We start from the raw sequence: 19,738 nt of genomic DNA, 5'->3' as shown, positions 1-19,738 counted from the left end.
GTCCTCCTGTTCTTTTTGCGGATACAGACTAACACGGCTGCTACTCTGAAACATCTCTAGGAGAGAAGACCCCATTTATCTACCTCCTCCACAAGGGCATTGTGAGGGATAATCAATTCATGTTCATATAACACTATGCAAAGCATCTCAGAGTCTAGCAAACCATTGGTAAGAGCCCTTATAGGGACTGATAGCATTGCAGACACCCAGGAAATCAGAGGGTCCAGTTAATATAGCATATGAACAGGTTCTGGTTCAGTGTGGGATGCTGCTGCTGCCTTTCCTGTGCAATTCCATGTAAGGGGAGAGGGATGCGGCGGGGCTCTTTGTTTCCTGCTTTGCCTTTGGACAGTTGGGCTAATTCTAACTATCAGTCCCACATTTAGTAGGTGCAGAGGGACAGTGCGCTTCTCCCTGTAGCTGTTTAACTATGCCAGACAGGTAAGTAGAAAAGACAGCTGCCAATGAGAAGAGCTAGACTGGCTTGGAAATTTGTGGCTGTGATTTGGACCCTCGTCATACCCACGTACTTTGTCACTGAGATAGGGTAACCCATGGTAACTGAATTCCTAGCAGTACAGGGACCAAGTGCCTCCCCTCCCAACAGCTCTATAAAAAGGGTCTGTCAAAGGAACCCCACAGGCTGCTGCCTATCAGCACAGACAAGAAAGAAAACTTAGACAGTGAGAGAGAGTCAGGGACCAGAGAGGAAGTGCCAGCATGGCTTCTGCTTTCAGACTTCAGTGCCACTGCATCCTGATCTTCTTGGCAGCCCTCAAGGGGGAAACCAGATACCTAGAGGTGAGCAATGCAACTGGCACCTTTCACAGCTCATCACACCTTCTCCAGCCTTCTTCCAACTCGCAGTTCCAGGTTTAGGGCATCCTGCCTGAGTCCTCTACCCCTCCCACTCCCTTCCAAAGCCTTCGGAGCAGACTGGAGGTAACATTAAAGGCAGCAGGTCCTCTCCCCATGTCCCCAGCTAGTGCCCCTTCCCGCAGCCGGCTGGCAGCTTGGCTAAGGGATTGAGAGACTCACCGTGCACCCGGCTTGCTCGCGCCCTCTCTCCCGCGCGGGTCCCCTCTGGAGCCGGCTGCCTTAGACCGTGACAGGCAGGAAGTTTCAGACGAAGCGTTGTCTGCGCGGGCCCATTTGTGGAGGAGGGCGGGATGCCATTCGCTGACACCTGTGTCAGGGGGGTGCAGGGCGAGGGAGGGCTGCTGCCGTCAGCCCATGTCCCCTTGGCCCAGGCTGTTCTTGCCCGAGTGTTTCCTTTCCCCAGGCCAGGGGTGCTGGCGAGGACGAGCCCTTTCTGCTCCTCAGCGCAGACCTGAAGCGGGAGTTGTCAGGCAGGCAGCTCTACCATCGGGCGCTCAGTGAGTTTCTTCGCTTCTCGGCTAAGGCGGGAGGCCCGGGGAGAGCTCAGAGCGGGCGGTCTGAACTGGGGGGGAGGAGGAGGCTGAGGTGAGAACTCGGACACGCGTGATGTGGGGAGCTCCTGGCTAAGGGAGTGGGAGATGGGGTGCTCAGCTTGGGCCCTTGGCATGGAGGTCTAAGCCCGACTCCCCCCCGGCTCAGCTCTCCCCATGGGGGGCGGCCGGGGGTGCCTCTCTGCAGCACGGCCAGAGGGAGCTGGGCGCGGGTCTCCCTGCGGGAGCGGCGCTGAGACGCGGCCTCTGTCTCTCCAGGATGCATTGACATGCTGAGCGTGGAGGGGCAGTTCACCTTCACCGCCGAGCAGCCCCAGCTGCACTGTGCCGCTTTTTTCATAGGAGACCCCGAGGAGCTCATCACAATAGACTATGACTTCGTCAATATTGACTGCCAAGGGGGAGACTTCCTGAAGGTAGGAGGCTGGCAACTCCTGGTGATACTCCCGTCCTCCATATACTAACCAGGCACAGGACATGGCATTTATGGGTGTGGGGGGATGGAGGGGAAATGTGTGTGTGTGTGTATATGTGTTTCAGAGGTTTAAAAGGTAACTGTCATTCGTACTTGTGCTCCTAACCCCCTTAGGCGCTTCTGAAGCTCTCCCCCTGTAAGATCTGATCATGATGCAGGCGGGGTTGCTTGTTAAACTGCAGTGCAAACGTTTCAGCACTCTCACAGAGGACCCCTGGCTGTTTCTTCCTCCCTGTTTTCATGTGATCGGTTTTAAAGAGAAGCCCAGGTAGCCTCGTTAGTGTTGCTTTGTTGTTGCTTTTGTAACACGATGAATCACACGAATGCTGTTGATATTACTGTAGCTCTCAGAGGATTTTCACTGCACAAGCATTTAGCTTCAGTTTACTGATGAGGGGCTTGGTGCTTTCTTTCTTTTAAATGGCTCCAGTGGAGCTTTTCATGGCATTCTCCTTAAACAGAATGAACTCCATGACTCATGGTCAATTATATTTAAGAACTAAGAAAACATCACTGGAAAACTTTGACTTCAATGGCCTTACACCAGGGAGAAACTTTCACCAAGTACTTAAAAAAGGAGTACTTGTAGCACTTTAGAGACTAACAAATTTATTTAAGCAAAAACTTTTGTGAGCTACAGCTCACTTCATCGGATCCGATGAAGTGAGCTGTAGCTCACGAAAGCTTATGCTCAAATAAATTTGTTAGTCTCTAAGGTGCCACAAGTACTCCTTTTCTTTTTGTGGATACAGACTAACATGGCTGCTACTCTGAAACCAAGTACTTAATTCAGTTAATGAGACCAAGGGAGGCTTCAAAGTGCCTGGGTCATGACCTTATGGTGCCCCCTAATCTTAACATGGGTGGGGGCTATACCCTCTTCTTTCCCGGCAGGGGTCTGTGGATGAGGACAGGAAATAAGGAGGAGGTGTGGAAGGAACCAAGTCAGGCCTTGGACTTTTGACTTCCCCATGGAAATACAGTTCCCTGCTGTATTACTCCTTTGTAGTTTCTCCCATCTTGGGATCTCCACAGGGATCACATTGCCAGTGGGTGATGATAGGGGAGGGGAGAAGTGATACTGGGGACCTCCTGTGGAGCCATGGCATTTAACACTGGACCTTTTCTTTGGGGCCAGAAAAATTCAGACAGAACTTCACTAGGGGCCTTTGTGGCTTTTCTTCAACCTACACTCTGAGTTTCACAATTCTTACAAACAGCTTTACCTGCTTATATTCTAACACCCATATGTAGCCACTTGATAAGGATTTGCTGCTCTAGAAGATCTGGGGCCTGATCCTTAGGTAAGAAAGCCTTTCCCTATAAGCATAAGGATTCCTCACTAAATGCTTGCAGGTTCTGGCCCTTAGCGTCTAAGTGCTCTACATGAAAACCACTGAAGCATGTAATGGCTTGCTGAGTAAAAGCAATGAGAAGACAAGTGAATCAGGGCTCAAAGGGTAGTTGCTCAGTTAAGCTAATTGCAGTGCAGATACTTAATTTGTTTTGGCTCTGACAAACAGTATTCTCACAAATTTTCCCAGAACACCGTAAGGGCAAATTTGATGCCATGTTTACTGTTATGTTCTTTCATGGTCAGCACAAGCCTCAGAGTGAGATGAGAAGGAAATGTTGTAGCTCAGTTGGTTTCAGGATGAGAAAGGGACAAAGTGGTTGAGGTAATATTTTTTATTGGACCAACTTCTGTTGGTGAAAGGTTCAAGCTCTGGAGTTTCAAAGAGCTCTTCTTCAGCTCTGGGGAAGGTTAACAGCATGCCTAAGCTAAATACAAGTTGGGACACTCTGGTTACCTTCCCCAGACCTGAAGAAGAGCTATGTGAAGCTCCAAAACTTGTACCTTTGGCCCAATAAAAGATATTACCTCACCTACCGTGTCTCCCTCATTAAAAGGAAAGGCACAGAAAGAAAAAGGTCTGGCCTAGCACAAGCAGTAATACTGGCAGGAATTCTTCACTGAAGATTTATCATGCTGATTTTTCAAGATGAAGTGCCAGGGCTCAGGAATGTCTTCTATCCAATTAAAAACAAGCATTAAAACATTCCAAGTGGAAAAAGGCAGAGGCATCAAAGTAATTAATAGTTAGAGGTTGAGATGGTGACATATGTTTGACATTGATGCTAGATGACATCAGTCAAAAGCTTGGCTTAGTAATAATGGAACAGTAATAATAATGGAATAATAATAAAAAAAGATAGTTTTAAACCATGAGATTCTCACTCCATCTTCCCTTCATTAAATACAACCAACATTAGCCCTGGGAAAAGTACAGTCTCTAACATAAAATACATGCATTTATCTACATATGTTGACTGAAACATCAGCAGTTACTTTCTTTTAACCACAGGGAATATAGAAACACAGATCCTTCTAATTTCATTGGTGGTTTTGGACTAAACACCTGGTGTCAAAAAAATCAACAAATCCACTACTAGTTGAGTCTGTTTGGTATTGCTGGATTAGGATTATAATACGAGATCTACTTGTAGTAATTATCAAGAAGATGATCGCTAATATAAGCATTATTTTTAGGTACATATGGTATGAAGAGCACTGAGCAAGACAGAAGATAACAAGAATAAGAGTGAGGCAGGTGGCAAATTGGAATTATTGCTATTCATTGGCCAAGGACCAGCTAGCATATTATTTTTGTTATCCCATCCCGCCATCAACTTGTTTCGTTCACCCACCTGTTCTGTGTTATCTGTTTAGATTGTAAACTGTTTGGGTCAGGGAATGTCTACTACTTGGCGTCTGTGGGCAGGGCCTAACACAATGAGAACTGATCTGGCTGACTCCTCTGTGGCTGCCATAATATAAATGTAAATAATATGAACACATGGTACATGCCCCTGAAGTATAAATAGGACCTAACCATCTAAGGACATCATTCTGAAAACCTTTATTCATGGAAGCAGTCATCTTCTTGCAAGTAGAGTTTGCAGGATAGAACTCTATATAATCTTAAAATACTTAGTCACACTCTGACCTAGAATACAGCTGCATTTCCGTGCCTTTGATGTGGGACCAATACCTACCCACACAAGAAAGTTTGTTAAATTGCTGATAAGGCTGCAAAAGTGCCTTTCCTCCCAGCACAACCAACAAAAAACAAGGTGATTACCAGGTAAAGCAGCAGCAGAATCCCAACCAGACTCCATTCACAGACCTTACTCCTCAAAGATTAGAGTGCTCAAGTGCATTCACAGACTCCTCACCACCAGCACACAACCACCCACAACATAGTACACATGCAGTTCCTCAGAATCTCACTCAAACTTTCCTGGTTTGTTGGACTGAAACTCTGGCTGTCAAACCTCCACAGGTAACTGGAAGGCTGTTTGGTGCGAGAGGGAAGGATAGGTGAGATGGATTCAGCAAGGGTGAGGAGCTGGTAAGGGCATAGCTACAGAACCAGAGAGGTAGCAGGGCTCTGGAAGCAGAGGGATAGGATGCACAGAGGGTGGGGAGCAGCATCAGACAGGGCAGCAAAGCCAGGCAGGAAGCTTCAGAGAATGGGTGTTGACTGTGAAGATGCATTGTTCTGTCAGCTGCCACCATGCAAAATATAATGTTATCTTTCAGCATTTTTTAAAATTGATCCCCCATGAGATCTGATATTATTTCCAGGAGCACAAAGCATTAAGAGATATATCAAGGTCATAAACACTGCCTTGTGAAGGCAGAGGGGTCTGAAAAACATAAGACCCTTTGTAAAAATGTCAGGAAGGACTGGTTTTTAATCCCTTTAGTGTTTAAACATGAGGGGGAGGGGTTGGATTCTGCCAAGGATTTGTAAAATGCAAGTTTGTTTTCCTTTTTGAAGTGGCATCATTGTGGGAAGGATCAGTTTCAGGGTTGGCTATTCAAAACCATCCAGGGGAGTTAGGAGCTCATTGAAAATAAATGGGTCCTGTGTTCCTAATTCCCTTATGTGCTTTTGAAAATCTTACTGTCAAACTCCACCTTTAGAGGAAAACTCTAAACTGGAGCCTCTTTTACATCTTTTACACTCTGTAATCTTTGACATGTCTGGAGACTGCTGACAGAATGGTAACAAACCTGAACTGTTCTTTGAATCACTGAACCCCTGTAGGTGTTTGATGGCTGGATACTCAAAGGTGAGAAGTTTCCTAGTTCTTTGGACCATCCTCTCCCTACTTCAGAAAGATATGTAGATTTTTGCAAAAGCGGCAACATCCGTAGGAGCATCAGGTCATCCCAGAATGTGGCAATGATCTTCTTCAGAATTCATGAACCTGGGAATGGATTTACATTTACAATAAAGAAAAATGACAACCTCTTCCGTAAGTCTGATTTTCATATTGCCACTTGGATTGTCAGATGGGCTACATTTGGATTAGGAACCAAAAAGAACCAATTATCATGAAGCAGTACAGTTGAAAAGAAGCTGGTAAACTTAAAACCACGCTCTCTGAAATCGTTTTGAAGTCTTCAGTAAATTGATAGACTTAGAAGACCAGATTCCTAGCTGCTGTAAAGTGACATTGTTCAATGGAGCTATGAGAATTTATACCAGCTGAGGACCTGGTTTAGAAAGTACTTATATAGGCTAAGCTTGTGTCTCACATTAAGAGAGAAAGTCAGTGAAATACGAGAGATTTTTTAAGAAAGCCTGCTATATGTAAGATCCAAGGAATTTTTATTTCAAAGATTTGTTCCAATCTATAACGTTAATATATCCAATAAGAGTAAATGGTATTACTTTAAGAATCTTAAATTTGGCAAATGACTAGAGCTGGGTAGGTAATGAGAAAAAATATTCAAATATGTTATTTGAAATCCATGGTGAATTTTGTCAAATTACTCTATGGCAATGTTTTTAAATGATTTGCACAGGTCTATAAACTGACCAAATGAAAAATATTTACTTAAAACAGCACAAAATTCAGCAAACAATTTATTTGCCAACCCAGTCCAGTTACTATTCAACCCAGTCCAGTTACTATTCATTTGATAAACATGCTAACTCAGAGTGACAGGTTTCAGGGTAGCAGCCGTGTTAGTCTGTATCTGCAAAAAGAAAAGGAGTACTTGTGGCACCTTAGATTTGTGTCCATTTATTCTTTTACATAGAGACTGTCCAGTTTGGCCAATGTACAAATCAGGTGTCAAGAATTATAACATTCAAAAACCAGTCAGAGAACACTTCAATCTTTTTGGTCACTCGATTACAGACCTAAAAGTGGCAATTCTTCAACAACAAAAAACTTTAAAACCAGACTCCAGTGAGAGACTGCTGCATTGGAATTAATTTGCAAACTAGATACAATTAACTTAGGCTTGAATAAAGACTGGGAGTGGATGTGTCATTACACAAAGTAAAACTATTTCCCCATGTTTATTCTCCCCCCCACCCCCCACTGTTCCTCACACGTTCTTGTCAACTGCTGGAAATGGCCCACCTTGATTATCACTACAAAAGGTTCCCCGCTCCCCCCCACTCCTGCTGGTAATAGCTCACCTTACCTGATCACTCTCCTTACAGTGTGTATGGTAATACCCATTGTTTCATGTTCTCTGTGTATATAAATCTCCCCACTGTATTTTCCACTGCATGCATCCGATGAAGTGAGCTGTAGCTCACGAAAGCTTATGCTCAAATAAATTTGTTAGTCTCTAAGGTGCAACAAGAACTCCTTTTCTTCTAACTCAGAGTGCAGTTCTGCCACCCTTACCCACACTGAATATGCCCTACTTTATATTCTAGGCCCAAACTATCCTGTGCATGGGAGGAAACTCAGAGGAAGGAATTCTCTGTGAGGATCCCCCATGGAAAGGGTGGGGTTTAATCTCCTCCCTCCCCACATGAAAGGCTGCGGGGGCTGACCCCAAATCTGGATGATCTCTGGGAGGTTTGTGCTTCCATGTGGGCTCTGATACCAGGCACCGCTTCTCTGCAGCATGATTCCTCTGGAGCCTTCCCCTGCCTGTGACTGTTCTGAGGAAATGACAGTACAACACCCAGGGCCAGGATAAGGGGAGACCTGGATCCCCCGGTTTCACTCACTTCTCTCTTCAGCTCATCCAGTCTCCTTCTGCTCCATATGGTGGACCCTGAACCAGAGCGTGGGTCCCCTGCAGGATTGAGCAGGGTGGGAGGTGAGCTGCACAAAGTGGGTTCTGTGTGGATCTAGGGACAATGTCTGAGCCATACATTAGAATAAATCCTCTTTAAAGGTGAAAGATTCCTTGGAATGAAAATATAGGATCTTAAATATGGCAGAAACAAGTGTGCCAAAAAGAGTCGCTGCTCTGCACCACGGAGACACAAGGTAAGCTGCCATCAGTAATGGCTGAATCTATCAATTTAATGAAGATTTTAAAATAAAACCAATATTCATCCTCTGGTTTCAATGGGATCCCTTTCAGTGTGAGTAAGTGGGGGCAGAACATGGCTATCAATGAATGTTTTAATAGATACATAATGTAAGATAATAGCTAGTGGACTTCATGTAATATGTAGCTTATTATTAAATACTGACCAAAGAGCTAGGTCTTAATCCCTAAGAAACCCGTGCCCCTATGCAGAGCCCCACTGAAGTCAATTGGACTCCATGAAGATTCAAGAGTCAACCCAGGCAGAGTCAGCTGCAGGATCAGGTCTAAGGCTACATCTACACTGCAGTCAGGGGAATTATTTGCAGCTGGTGTACGTGTACCCTCACTACCTTTAATATAGCCAGCTTGCTAAAAATAGCAGTGAGGATGCGGTGGTGCAGGCTTCAGTGTGGGCTAGCAATGCAAGGATGTACCTGGGGAGGGCAGGCAGGCTTGTATGTTCCACAAGTATAGCTAAGCCCTGGTCTACACTACAACCTTATATTGGTATAACTACGTCACTCAGGGATGTGGAAAATCCTGACCTAACCCACTATGTCGACAGGAGGGCGTCTCTCGTAGACATAGCTACAACCTCTCAGGGAGACGGAGTAACTACGCCAATGGGAGAAGCTCTCCCGTCGGCATAGGTAGTGTCTTCACTAGGCACTACAGAGCTGTAAGAATAAACAAACCCAAAACCACAAGCCCGGGCCTTCGTGTCTTCACTGCTATTTTTAGCAGACTAGCTGGATTAAAGGTAGCTCAGATAATCTACAAAACCTTCTAATTATACCCGCAGCTACAGTGTAGATGTAGTCTAAAATACTCAGCTAAAAGGAGTTTCTTTAAGTTCTTTGACATGTGATATTACGTTCTGAGTGATATGCTGGCAATTGCTAGAGAACAATACCATGTACTAGCCAAAGGAAATGCTGAGTGAATCTTTTTTCAGCATTCTATTTATAATAAATAGTAATAAAATGAATTGTTCTTTGATAGGATCCATTATTTGAGAAAATGGGATACAGTGAAGAGTGCAGACTGGCCTATTTTGGAAGTGTAATGACACGGCCTGCAGGCCAGATTCTGTTCATGATTACACCAGCTGTAAATCAAAATAACTCTGCTGAAGTCAGTAGAGGTCCCGGGGGCAGAATCTGGCCCTGTGAGTTTGGCCTGTGAGCTGCAATTACATCAAGAGTGTCTAGAACACAGTTGGATGTCTAAATCTATGCTGTATGCAGATTGTGACTAATTACACTGTATCTTTTTCCTGTGCTAAAGCTTGCAATGTCATCTCTCAGACCCCTACGGGAAGGTTTACCCTGGTAATTCCTCATCAGCACAGAAACTGCAGTTTTTCCATAATCTATCCAGTGGTGATAAAAATATCTGACCTTATACTGGGACATTTAAATAGCCTCCATTTAAAGGTGAGTTGTTTGTTTGTGTCGTAGTAAATTAATGTCTTCAGCTGGAGTGTAGCATAGATAATGAGGTTATACAGAGTGTTATTTGTATATTTACGATTATTAATATGTTGAGTCCCCTTATATGTGCGAGGCATCTCATAAGAAACCAAGCTTCTGCTCAAAAGAGCATCCAATCTGCATTTCACACAACCAGTAGTGAAGGTCTGAAACAGGCAAAAGGGTAACACATATTGTGTAGTTATGGGTGTGTTTAGTATGACAGACATTAAAAGCAGGAATCTATTTACAATGGACCCAGTCCCATGAGGTGCTGAGAACCTTCTGTCCCTTTTTATTTCAGTAGGAGTGGAGGGGACTTGTTAACTTGCAGAATTGGACCTGGGGTGGTTTGAAATCTATGGAAATGGTATAAAATTAGTACCTTGAGTTGAGCCAGGGGAAACTCTGCTGACTGGATTCCTCTGAAGATCATAGTAACCCATTTGGACCACAACAGGTCTTCCCAAGAAGACCCATTTATAATTTAAGCCTATTAGTATGGTAGGAGGGAGGCCCAGAGCAAGCAAAGAGCCCCTCCAAATCCATAGAGAGGCAAGCAGGTTCTTCCACAGCTCAGCCATGGAGGAGCTTAAAAGGATTACACACACAACCTAACAATAAGCAGCTGTTAGTTCTGAAGGGTTCCAAGAACAGGAGGAACACCCACTGCTGCAAAGAGCCTTTCCCTCCCATAACATGCAGACTGGGGGAAGAAGTGGGGCAGATTTCTTTGTCCCAGGGGGTGCTTCTCCTGTCTTGGCTGCCTTGCAGAACTACCAGCTGATAATCTTCAAGTTGTGCAGCCTCTTTATGCTCTTCCATCACTGAGCTGTGGAGGAACCTGCTTGCCTCTCCATGGATTTGGAGGGGCTCTTTGCTTCTCTGGAGCTCCTTTGCCCAAAGGTTTTCAATAGTGTTCCATACCTATGGAGTCCCGCAAGGGGCCTGGTTTCTATCCAGCTTCATGATATCAAGCACCATAGGGTCAAGATTTGGGTGTAAACAACGTATGGGAAAGAACAGCAAATGATTAAAGCTAAGGTACTGGATTTCATGCAGGTAACAGCAATGTTCAGGCTGTGGAGTTTGAAGTATAATTTTTAACCACTTCATAAATTCTCATCATATATTGATTATACCATTGCTATTTCATAAAAACTCATTATATATTGATTATACCATTGCTGTTTTGTTTGAGGCACAGAAATAGTTTAATTTAAAAAAGAGAACATTTATGGGAGCCTGGGTGATTCAGTAAATAAACTGCATATCTTAAATCTCTGAGGATCCAGCTCAAACCAGTACCCAAGTATCACCTTGCCTTACTAGCCATCCTTGCATGGATTTACATGGTTGTCTCTGACCAAGGAGAGAGAGTGTTCCCACAAACATAGTTCTTAGATTATTGCCAGGGCAAAAAAACCCCAATAAATGTAGGTCTCCTAAGTGAAAAAACAGAGTTTGCCCATTATAAACTAGCTGAAAATGCCTGTGGATCCAATCCTGCCAATAGACGCACACCTCTTTTGTCCCACACGGAGTCCCATGTGTCTCACTGAAGTCTCTGGGCCTGCAATCACATAAATGGTGGCAGAAGTTGTCTAGAAATGTAATTTGCACCAATTTGGCATGTGGTGGTGTGCAAAATGAGTGTGACTTAATCATTAACAGACAGACGTGGGATTGTAACAGGAAAAGGAATAGGGGAAACTAACTGAGCACAGCTCTTACCATGGGTTGAAGCAGCAGAATGGGAGTTGGTATAAGGTAGCGCTGGCAGTGAGCATTAAACCACAGAAGAAAATCTTTGCAGTTTTCTAAGACAATGAAGCTGCAGAAAGAGACTCTCCCCAGCTCCCTCAGTCCATAGAAGCCAAAATGTACTGAGGGGTTTCCCCAGGATTGCAGGGAAGGGACTTTTGTGTTGGCTCCAAAATCCTCTTTCACCCTGCCCCAGTGGATTTTAGGTCAGCTAAATGGGGTTTCTGTTCCTTTCACAATGCTCCCTACTTGGTAAACATGGAGGGGGAATGTTGTGCTCTCCTGATATTTTCACTGTAAGTTAACTTAGTGAACAGCATAGCCTGGTTAGTTGTCACTCTGACAACTACCTAGAAATGTAATGGGATGGTGAAACAGAGTGAGGCACGTGCGCACACGCACACACACACACACTCACACACACTCTCTCTCTCTCTCAACATTGAAATGAAACATTTTTTTGACAATTTCATTTGACCCCAAACAATTTTTCTGACTTTTCAATTTGCAAAAAAAAAAAAAAAAAAAAAAAAATGTTTTCAGGGTCTACTTGAAACATTTTAATTTTTTTATTTTTCGTAATTGCCAGTGAACCAAAAAGTCAGTTATTTGCACAGCTCTGTGTGTGTGTGGAATTTATAGTTAGGATTATATTAGCAGCAAAAATTCATTGCAGTACCTTTGTTAATTAACTAAACTTTGCAAAGGTAATATATTTCAGTACCACAGCTATCGTATCTTACTGTTTTTGATAGGATGATTTGGTTTGTTAGAGCCAACATGATCCAAAACCTTAATTGGGTACTCCTATTGCTAAAATCCATCTATAGATTACTTGTATGGTCTCTTGAGGACATTAAATTTGCTAACTTCAAATTAGAGCATTAAACAGGCCAAAAGGGGCCTGATTTTTACAGATCTGAGCGCCCACAACTCCTATTGATTTAAATGATATCTAAATGACTGTTTAATTTATTAAGTATATTCAAAATGTATCTTCTGTCTCTGTCTTTATAGAAACCATCAACGGGCTGTGCAGGAGTGGGAGATTTTGTGGAGCTGTTGGGTGGAACTGGATTAGACCCCTCCAAGATGTTCCCACTAGCTGATCTGTGTCAATCCTTTCATGGTTCTGGTGAGAAGGTCTTTTGTTTAAATTTGTGCATGAGGACATAATTAATTAGCAGTAGAGTACAGCAGAAATCTGATTTTCTGGTAGGCTTGGGTACTTCATATGGAGCAGAACCTGAGAATCAAAGCTGTTAAGAGCTCAACCAGTGTGTTTAGGTTTCCTGTATTACAGCCCCTAGATGGAGAACTTAAGGACAGACTGGAAACCACAGCAGGGTTAAGCTTCAATTAAAAAAAAATTCTTATTACAGATATGTCCATAGTCAATAAGGACTGCAACAGAAGGATGTTCCTAGCAACCATGATAAGGTCAAAACAGGGCAGGCAAGTTCTGAGTGGAGGGGGAGGAGTCCTTCATATGTTACTCAAAGTCCCAAGTTGTGCAATGCGATTAAGCAATTTTTTGGTCTGCTGACTGAACCGAAAAATTGAAAATATATATATTATATATAATTTCAAGGTGACTCAAAAGCAAAATGTTTAAAATATTTTGGCAAACCAAAGTAGTTAAAAAATATACATTTCAGGTCAAACAAAATATTTTGTCCAACTCAAAATGAAATGTTTAATATTTGAGGGTGATTTTTAATACCTTTTAAAAACTTATTTATACCTTTGATGTAAAATATAAAACAAAAAGTCATCTTGAATGGAATAATTAAAATGTTTCATTAAAAATGTCAAAACAAAACATTTTGATTTTTTCAGATTGTTTTGTTTTGTTCGGACCAAAACAATTTGCTGAATTCAATATAAACTAGCTAAATGTTTTGGTCGACCTGAATCTACATTTTTTGATGAAAAAGCTTTGTCCTAAAAATTTCACCCAGCTCTAGTTCCAAGAGCCTTCTCTTCCTTTGGAAAGAAAAAATGTACTGCTTACATAAGTTTCTCTAACATGCGGGACGTTAGAAAAGCTCTAAATCAGCGTTATCTCAAGCTTTTCAGGCTGATGACCTGTTATTCAAAGTAAAAAGTTTTTGCAGTCTCCTTATATTTATTATAAAAGAAAGAGTAAAAATGTATGTGGGATAATAATAAGCCTATATAATGTACTTTTGTGGATATGTGATTTGAGAGATTGACAGAAAACTCTTGATTGTGATGAGTAAGGGTGTATGGGGCAGTGAGATTTTCTTTGCTTTAGATTGTAATTCAGCAGCTCGTGATATCTCCTCCTCCTCCCCCCAATTGCCTTTCATGATCCATCTTTGAGGTCACAACCCACCATTTGAGAAAAACTTCTCTACACCAGAGCAAACAGAATTAAAGTCTCAGACAAAAAAAATGTCACTGAGCCTATGCTGAGTGCTCCTATGAGGTAATATTGTTTCCAAGGCAGCTCTTGAATACATTGTGAAATAGTGCTCGAGTTAATGAGAGAAAGGGAAATCATACAATGGTATATTATTGGGATGAATCTGAAGGGTTGGGAGTCCAGTGGGTTCAGGCTCCCTCCAAATACAAAAGGCCACTTTGAGTTCTTGAAATGGTCTGCAAAGGTTAATGCCAAACTCCTCCTCAGGAAGCTCATCACAAAGCAGGGTTTAATAACAGGCTCAATGAGCTCTGACAAGGTTTGGGGCCTGATGCCACTCCTAATGCGTATTTGGAAAACACAGGTATATGGAGAGATACAGCAGAATAATTGGAGAAGCAATGAGAAAGACAGAGCTCAGTATTGTAGAACCTCCATACTGAGAAGTTCCACTGATTTCAGTGGGGACTCTGAGTGCACAGAAGACTTAACAGGATGAAGACCAAGAACTGGGAAAAAAGTGAAGGGGAGAAGGGACTGATCTGTGAAGGGGAGAGATGCAGAGGAAGAAAAAAGAGAGAGGGAGAAGGTACAATAGAACACAGGGGAAAAGGAAATGGAGAAAGAGTGGGAGCAAGTGTAGAAAAGGTGTGAGGATGGAAGGAATGAGGACAGGTGAGAGAATGGGAAAAGAGATTACCAACAACATAAATTCTATAGAACTGACTTGAAGCAGGATGGATAAGTTTCAGCATAATGTGTTGCTATAAAGCTTTAGGAACAATCATCACATCTTAGAGCTCAGGTTCATCCTAAAAGGGACATGCTTGGGCTCTGAAAAAGGGATAGCACAAAGGTGTATATTTCACAGGTGATGTGTTGAGGAAGGCATGAGGAATATGTCTGCACTGCCTTTTGATATGAGGGAAGGTTAATAGTAAGGAAAATGTGACATTCCCTCGTGGGTAAGGTTAAGATTCTGTCATAGTTATTTTTAGTAAAAGTCAGGAACAGATCATGGGCATTAAACGAAGATTCACAGAAGCCTGCAACATGTCCCTGACTTTTACTAAAAATACCCGGGAGAGAGGAATGACAAACAGATCACTGCCAAGGCTTGCAGCTGCTCCAGACCCGCCAGTACTCCTGTGGTGGGGGCTGACCCAACCCCAGCCTCTGCTCCAGCAGCCCTGCCCAGAAGAAGTCATGGAGGTCCCAGAAAGTCATGGAATCCATGACGTCCATGACAGAATCATATCCTTACTCATTGGTAATGCAACATGGAAACACAGATGTCTTCATGCCTCTTAATCAATGGGGTGGAATAACCAAGTAAATAATCAGCTATCCGTAGAAATGTAGGGCTGGAAGTAACCTCAAGAGGTTGTCTAGTCCATCCACCCCACACTGAGGCAGGACTAAATAAACCTAGACCATTCTTGACAAATGTTTGTCTAACCTGTTCTTAAAAACCTCCAATGCTGGGGATTTCACAACCTCCCTTGGTAACCTATTCCAGAGCATAGCTACCCTTTTACTTAGAAAGTTTTTCCTACTATCTAACCCAAATCTCTTTCGCTGCAAATTAAGCTGATTACGTCTTGTCCTACCTTCAGTAGACATGGAGAACAATTGATCACCAGTCTCTTTATAACAGCCCTTAACATATTTGAAGACTGTTATCAGGTCCCCTTTCAGTCTTCTTTTCACAAGACTAAACATGGCCTTTTTTTAATCTTTCCTCTATAGGTCAGGTTTTCTAAACCTTTTATTATTTTTATTGCTCTCGTCTGGACTCTCTGCAATTTGCCTAAATCTTTTTTAAAGCATGACATCTAAAAGCGGGCACAATATTCCAGATGAGGCCTCACCAGTGCTGAGTAGAGTGGGATAGTTACCTTCTGTGTCTTACATATAACACTCCTGTTAATACATCTGTCTTTTTCGCAATGGCATCTCATTGTTGACTCATATTTAATTTGTAATTCACTATAACCTCCAGATCTTTTTCTCTAGTACTACTGCCTAGCCAGTTATTTCCCATTAGTATTTGTGCAATTGACTTTTCCTTCTCAAGTGCCATGCTTTGCATTAGTCTTTATTGAATTTCATCTTGTTGATTGCAGACCAATTCTCTAAGTTACTAAGTCATTTTGAATTCCAGTCTTGTCCTCCAAAGTGCTAGCAACGCCACACAGCTTGCTGTCATTCATAAATTTGATAAGCATACATTCCACTTAGTTATCCAAATCATTAATGAAAATATTGAATAGTACCAGACTCAGGACAAACTTCTGCAGGACACAATTGGACACATTCTCACAGTTTGATAGCAAACCATTGATAACTACTCTTTGAGTATGATTTTTCAACCAATTGTGTACCATTTTATAGTAATTTCATCTGGACCGCATTTCCCTAGTTTGCTTATGCGAATGTCATGTGGGACTGTGTCAAAACCCTTACTAAAATCAAGATATATCACCTCTACTGCTTCCTCCCTATCCACTAGGCCAGTAACTCTGTCAAAGAAGGAAATTAAGTTAGTTTGACATGTTTTGTTCTTGACAAATCCATGCTGGGCTATTCCTTATAACCCTATTATTCTTCAGGTGTTTACAAATTGATTAATAATTTGTTCCAGCACCTTTCCAGGTATTGAATTTAGGCTGATTGGTTCATAATTCCTCTTAGTAAAGATAAATTCATCTTCCCCCAATGCGTGCCCCTGCCCTTTTACTTTGTTGTAATGAAAAGAGGCAGGATTGAAGTAGACATCTGTTTTGATACTCCCCCATTCACTGTGTTACAAGTGCACATTGTACTCTCATCCTGAATTCTCCTATGGAGTGTTGTCTGAAGAAAACCTGACTAACCTGAGTGTTCCCTACTTGGGCATGCTATACTAGAATTTAAACACACCTTTTACATTAGGAGGAATCTTCTTGGTGTTGGCACCTAAAAACTGTCATTTTTTCAATAGGAAATATTTCACAAATGGTTTATTAATGACACCTCCGTGGTTGGGAATGGTTTCCTTTAAATATTATTATCAATGGCATTTAACATTCATATACATTTCAGGGCATAGACATAGAAAGGGGACAGGTGGAAATAACATATGGAATTAGTATTAGTAAATAGAACATTTGGTGAAATGGTCAAACCGTTTAAAAATTAATAATAAAAATACAAAATTTAATTTTTTAATTTTGTTAATATTTAACTTGTATTCAGTAGTGTCATCATTCTACAGTCAGCTAGGTGAAAAGTTCATCATAGTGGGAAAGTTATATATAAGAATGGATACTTTCAACTATATATTTAGACATTTGTATTTAGTAATTCCTAACAATGTAAAACGCTATCTTTTCATTGATTAGCTCAAATGAAGATTGGCTGTGACAATACTGTACTACGAATGGTGTCCAGTGGCAAGCATATTAATCGTGTGTCATTTGAGTATCATCAGCTTGACCAATATGAATTGGAAAACAGAAAGGAGAATAGCATTGAGGAGTTCTGCTTCCCTAGTATTTGAGAAACCATTCAAAGCATTTTCACGCTGCTAGCAAAAATATGGTCTTGGTTGATAAACAATGTACTTTTAATTTTAACTAACTAGTATTATCAAACTTTCTATGGCATACGCATCCTTATCTTTTTCATATTAAACAGCTGTTCCCATGACCAATCAGGAAAAATGATCTAATGTGTTAATCTTTCTATTTATCATAATACTTTTTTGTTGCAATATTTGGGTTCCTTTATTGTATCCAAAATTAATAAAGAGAACAGAAGACCATGTTCCCAATATAATTATTATTTCAAAAGGACATAGGCGAAAATCCTCTATGTAGCTAGTATGAGCACTCATAAAAACTACAAATTAATATCAAATTCAATTAGCAACTTTACCTTTTTATATCAGATGCACTCACAAAAAGAAAAAATATGGTGGAATGTACATCAGTTTTATAATAGAAAATCCATTATTAGTATGTGCAAAGATTGCTTATTTATTACTATAAATGTACTATTATTTATTTCTAATTATTTGTTTTTAATAAAAACATTTGTAGCATGGAAACTTTTCCTTATACAAGTCAAAACATGAATAAATACATTCAAAGTGTTGGCAAAATTTTATGTTGCATTTGTCTGAGAAGCTGTTTAACTCTCTGGTTAACTTTGTAAATCTTGTGCAGTTTTTTTGGAAATGGTAATCTTGGACATCTGTCACTGTAAAACTGGACCATTAAAGTAACATTATGGCCATAAATTCAGTTTGCACTGTTGCATACCCATATGAAGACTTACAGTAAGCACCAATTTAATAGTTAATTAAAAACCTTAAACAGTAAAGATAACGAAGTGGGCACTATGAGGAAAGTGTGGGTATAAGTGCCTACAAATACAGGTATTTTTGTCCCTGGACCTTTACCTACCCATAAGAGGGGGATGTTGTGTTACCATTTCAAGTACAAAGCTTCCAGAAGAGTGACAATATATTGAAATATCAGCATTACACAAATTATCCTACCTTAGAAAAATAAGGCTCCATCTCAAGTGTATCTCAGGAGCACTTCTCGATTAATTCTTTATGTCTTTGAAATTATTGCTGCTAAATTTAGGCCTTGGTGACATTATGACTGAGATTTTTAATAGTGGGTCCCTAAAATTAGGCTCCTATATCCATATCTAGGCACCTAAGCAAACGTCCTGATTTTCAGAGCTACCAACTAGTCATCTGCTCCCACTGAAATCAGTGGAAGCTGCTAAGGTGTCAGCATCTCTGAAAATTGACACTTCTGTAGGAGCCTAACTTTTGGGACCCTGATCTGAACCTATAAATTCTGTTGTGGGTTGGGTGAATCATCATTGAAACAGGTAGGTGTAACCACTGCCCCTCACTTAAGATAGTGGTAAGAAACAGTTAGGCTCCTTTATGAAATAACAGGAGTTTTTGTCCTAAACACAGGTACACGCAGTGCCTTAACCAAAAACACATGTGATTCTGCCCAGGAATTAGCATCATGTGGGCAGAGGGTTTTTAGCTGGTGTGTGTGTGAGAAGACAGAAGCAGGCAGAAAGCCAAGCTGACAGTCACAGAAATGCTGGAAATGTGGGCGTGGAAGCTTTTGGGGCATAGAATGCTGGCTCGAAAGGCAGGCTTGGAATAGGAAGCGAAGAAACTTTCTCCTGCTATTTGTTCCTACGGTGTTCAGGGAGTCAGGATTTTGTGTATAGTCTTTGTAAATAAACAAGCTTGCATCAAAGAAAATACCTGTCTCTATCATCAATTTCTCCTTCTAGTGGAAACAACCTGCAGGGCCCTGCACTCCTGCTATCAGTGTGTGTCAAAAAGGGGTAACAGGACAATTATCTTTTTGGAACCAGTTCATGACACCCTCTTCAGAATCTGTTACAAAAACCATGCTTGAGAGGTGTCCATGTAGCCCTTTCTTTCTCACAATGCAATCACGTTATGTGTGTGTGTGTGTGATACCCATCATGCTTTGTATCAGTCTATCCTAGGAACACCTAGAATGTTATACTCTAGCAACAGAAGGGGATAGAGGGCCTACTGTCTGCTGCTTCTTACATTATGTAGTAGTTTATATCCATGCCAAGTGAATGCAGCGTTCTAACATCAACGTGAGTGGAAAGTGTCTGAGCTGATGGTACTTTACACCCTCCTTTGCAAGCATGTAAATGGTTATACAAGCTGCAAGGCAATTAAGTGCCTAAGGGGTGTATCCAGAGGACCTAGAGGCTGTATGCACAGTGGCACCAGCAACATGCAGGGCAATGCACTTTACTATGCCATTCTATATAGATAGGCTA

General features: G+C 41.6%; 1 protein-coding gene across 2 annotated transcripts; it reads left to right on the top strand.

Annotated features, from left to right (window-relative positions):
• Positions 1-634: 634 nt before the first annotated feature.
• CRHBP (corticotropin releasing hormone binding protein) lies at positions 635-17,870 on the top strand. Of its 2 annotated transcripts, none has more exons than XM_073346200.1 (7): positions 635-801; positions 1,283-1,376; positions 1,773-1,846; positions 6,021-6,231; positions 9,554-9,702; positions 12,520-12,637; positions 17,275-17,870. In XM_073346200.1, exons 1-7 carry the CDS (start codon positions 721-723, stop codon positions 17,430-17,432), a joined length of 885 nt encoding a protein of 294 aa, XP_073202301.1. In that variant the 5' UTR covers positions 635-720; the 3' UTR covers positions 17,433-17,870. The 2 variants fall into 2 exon arrangements, with proteins under 2 accessions (XP_073202301.1, XP_073202300.1); XM_073346199.1 differs by having other exon boundaries at positions 1,689-1,846.
• The last annotated feature ends 1,868 nt before the right edge of the window (positions 17,871-19,738 follow it).

The sequence above is a fragment of the Lepidochelys kempii genome, chromosome 5 (genome assembly GCF_965140265.1).
Source record: "Lepidochelys kempii isolate rLepKem1 chromosome 5, rLepKem1.hap2, whole genome shotgun sequence".
Taxonomy (NCBI): Eukaryota; Metazoa; Chordata; order Testudines; family Cheloniidae; genus Lepidochelys; species Lepidochelys kempii.
Note: the sequence above shows the minus strand (reverse complement) of the source record. Positions and strands in the feature narration are given on the sequence as shown.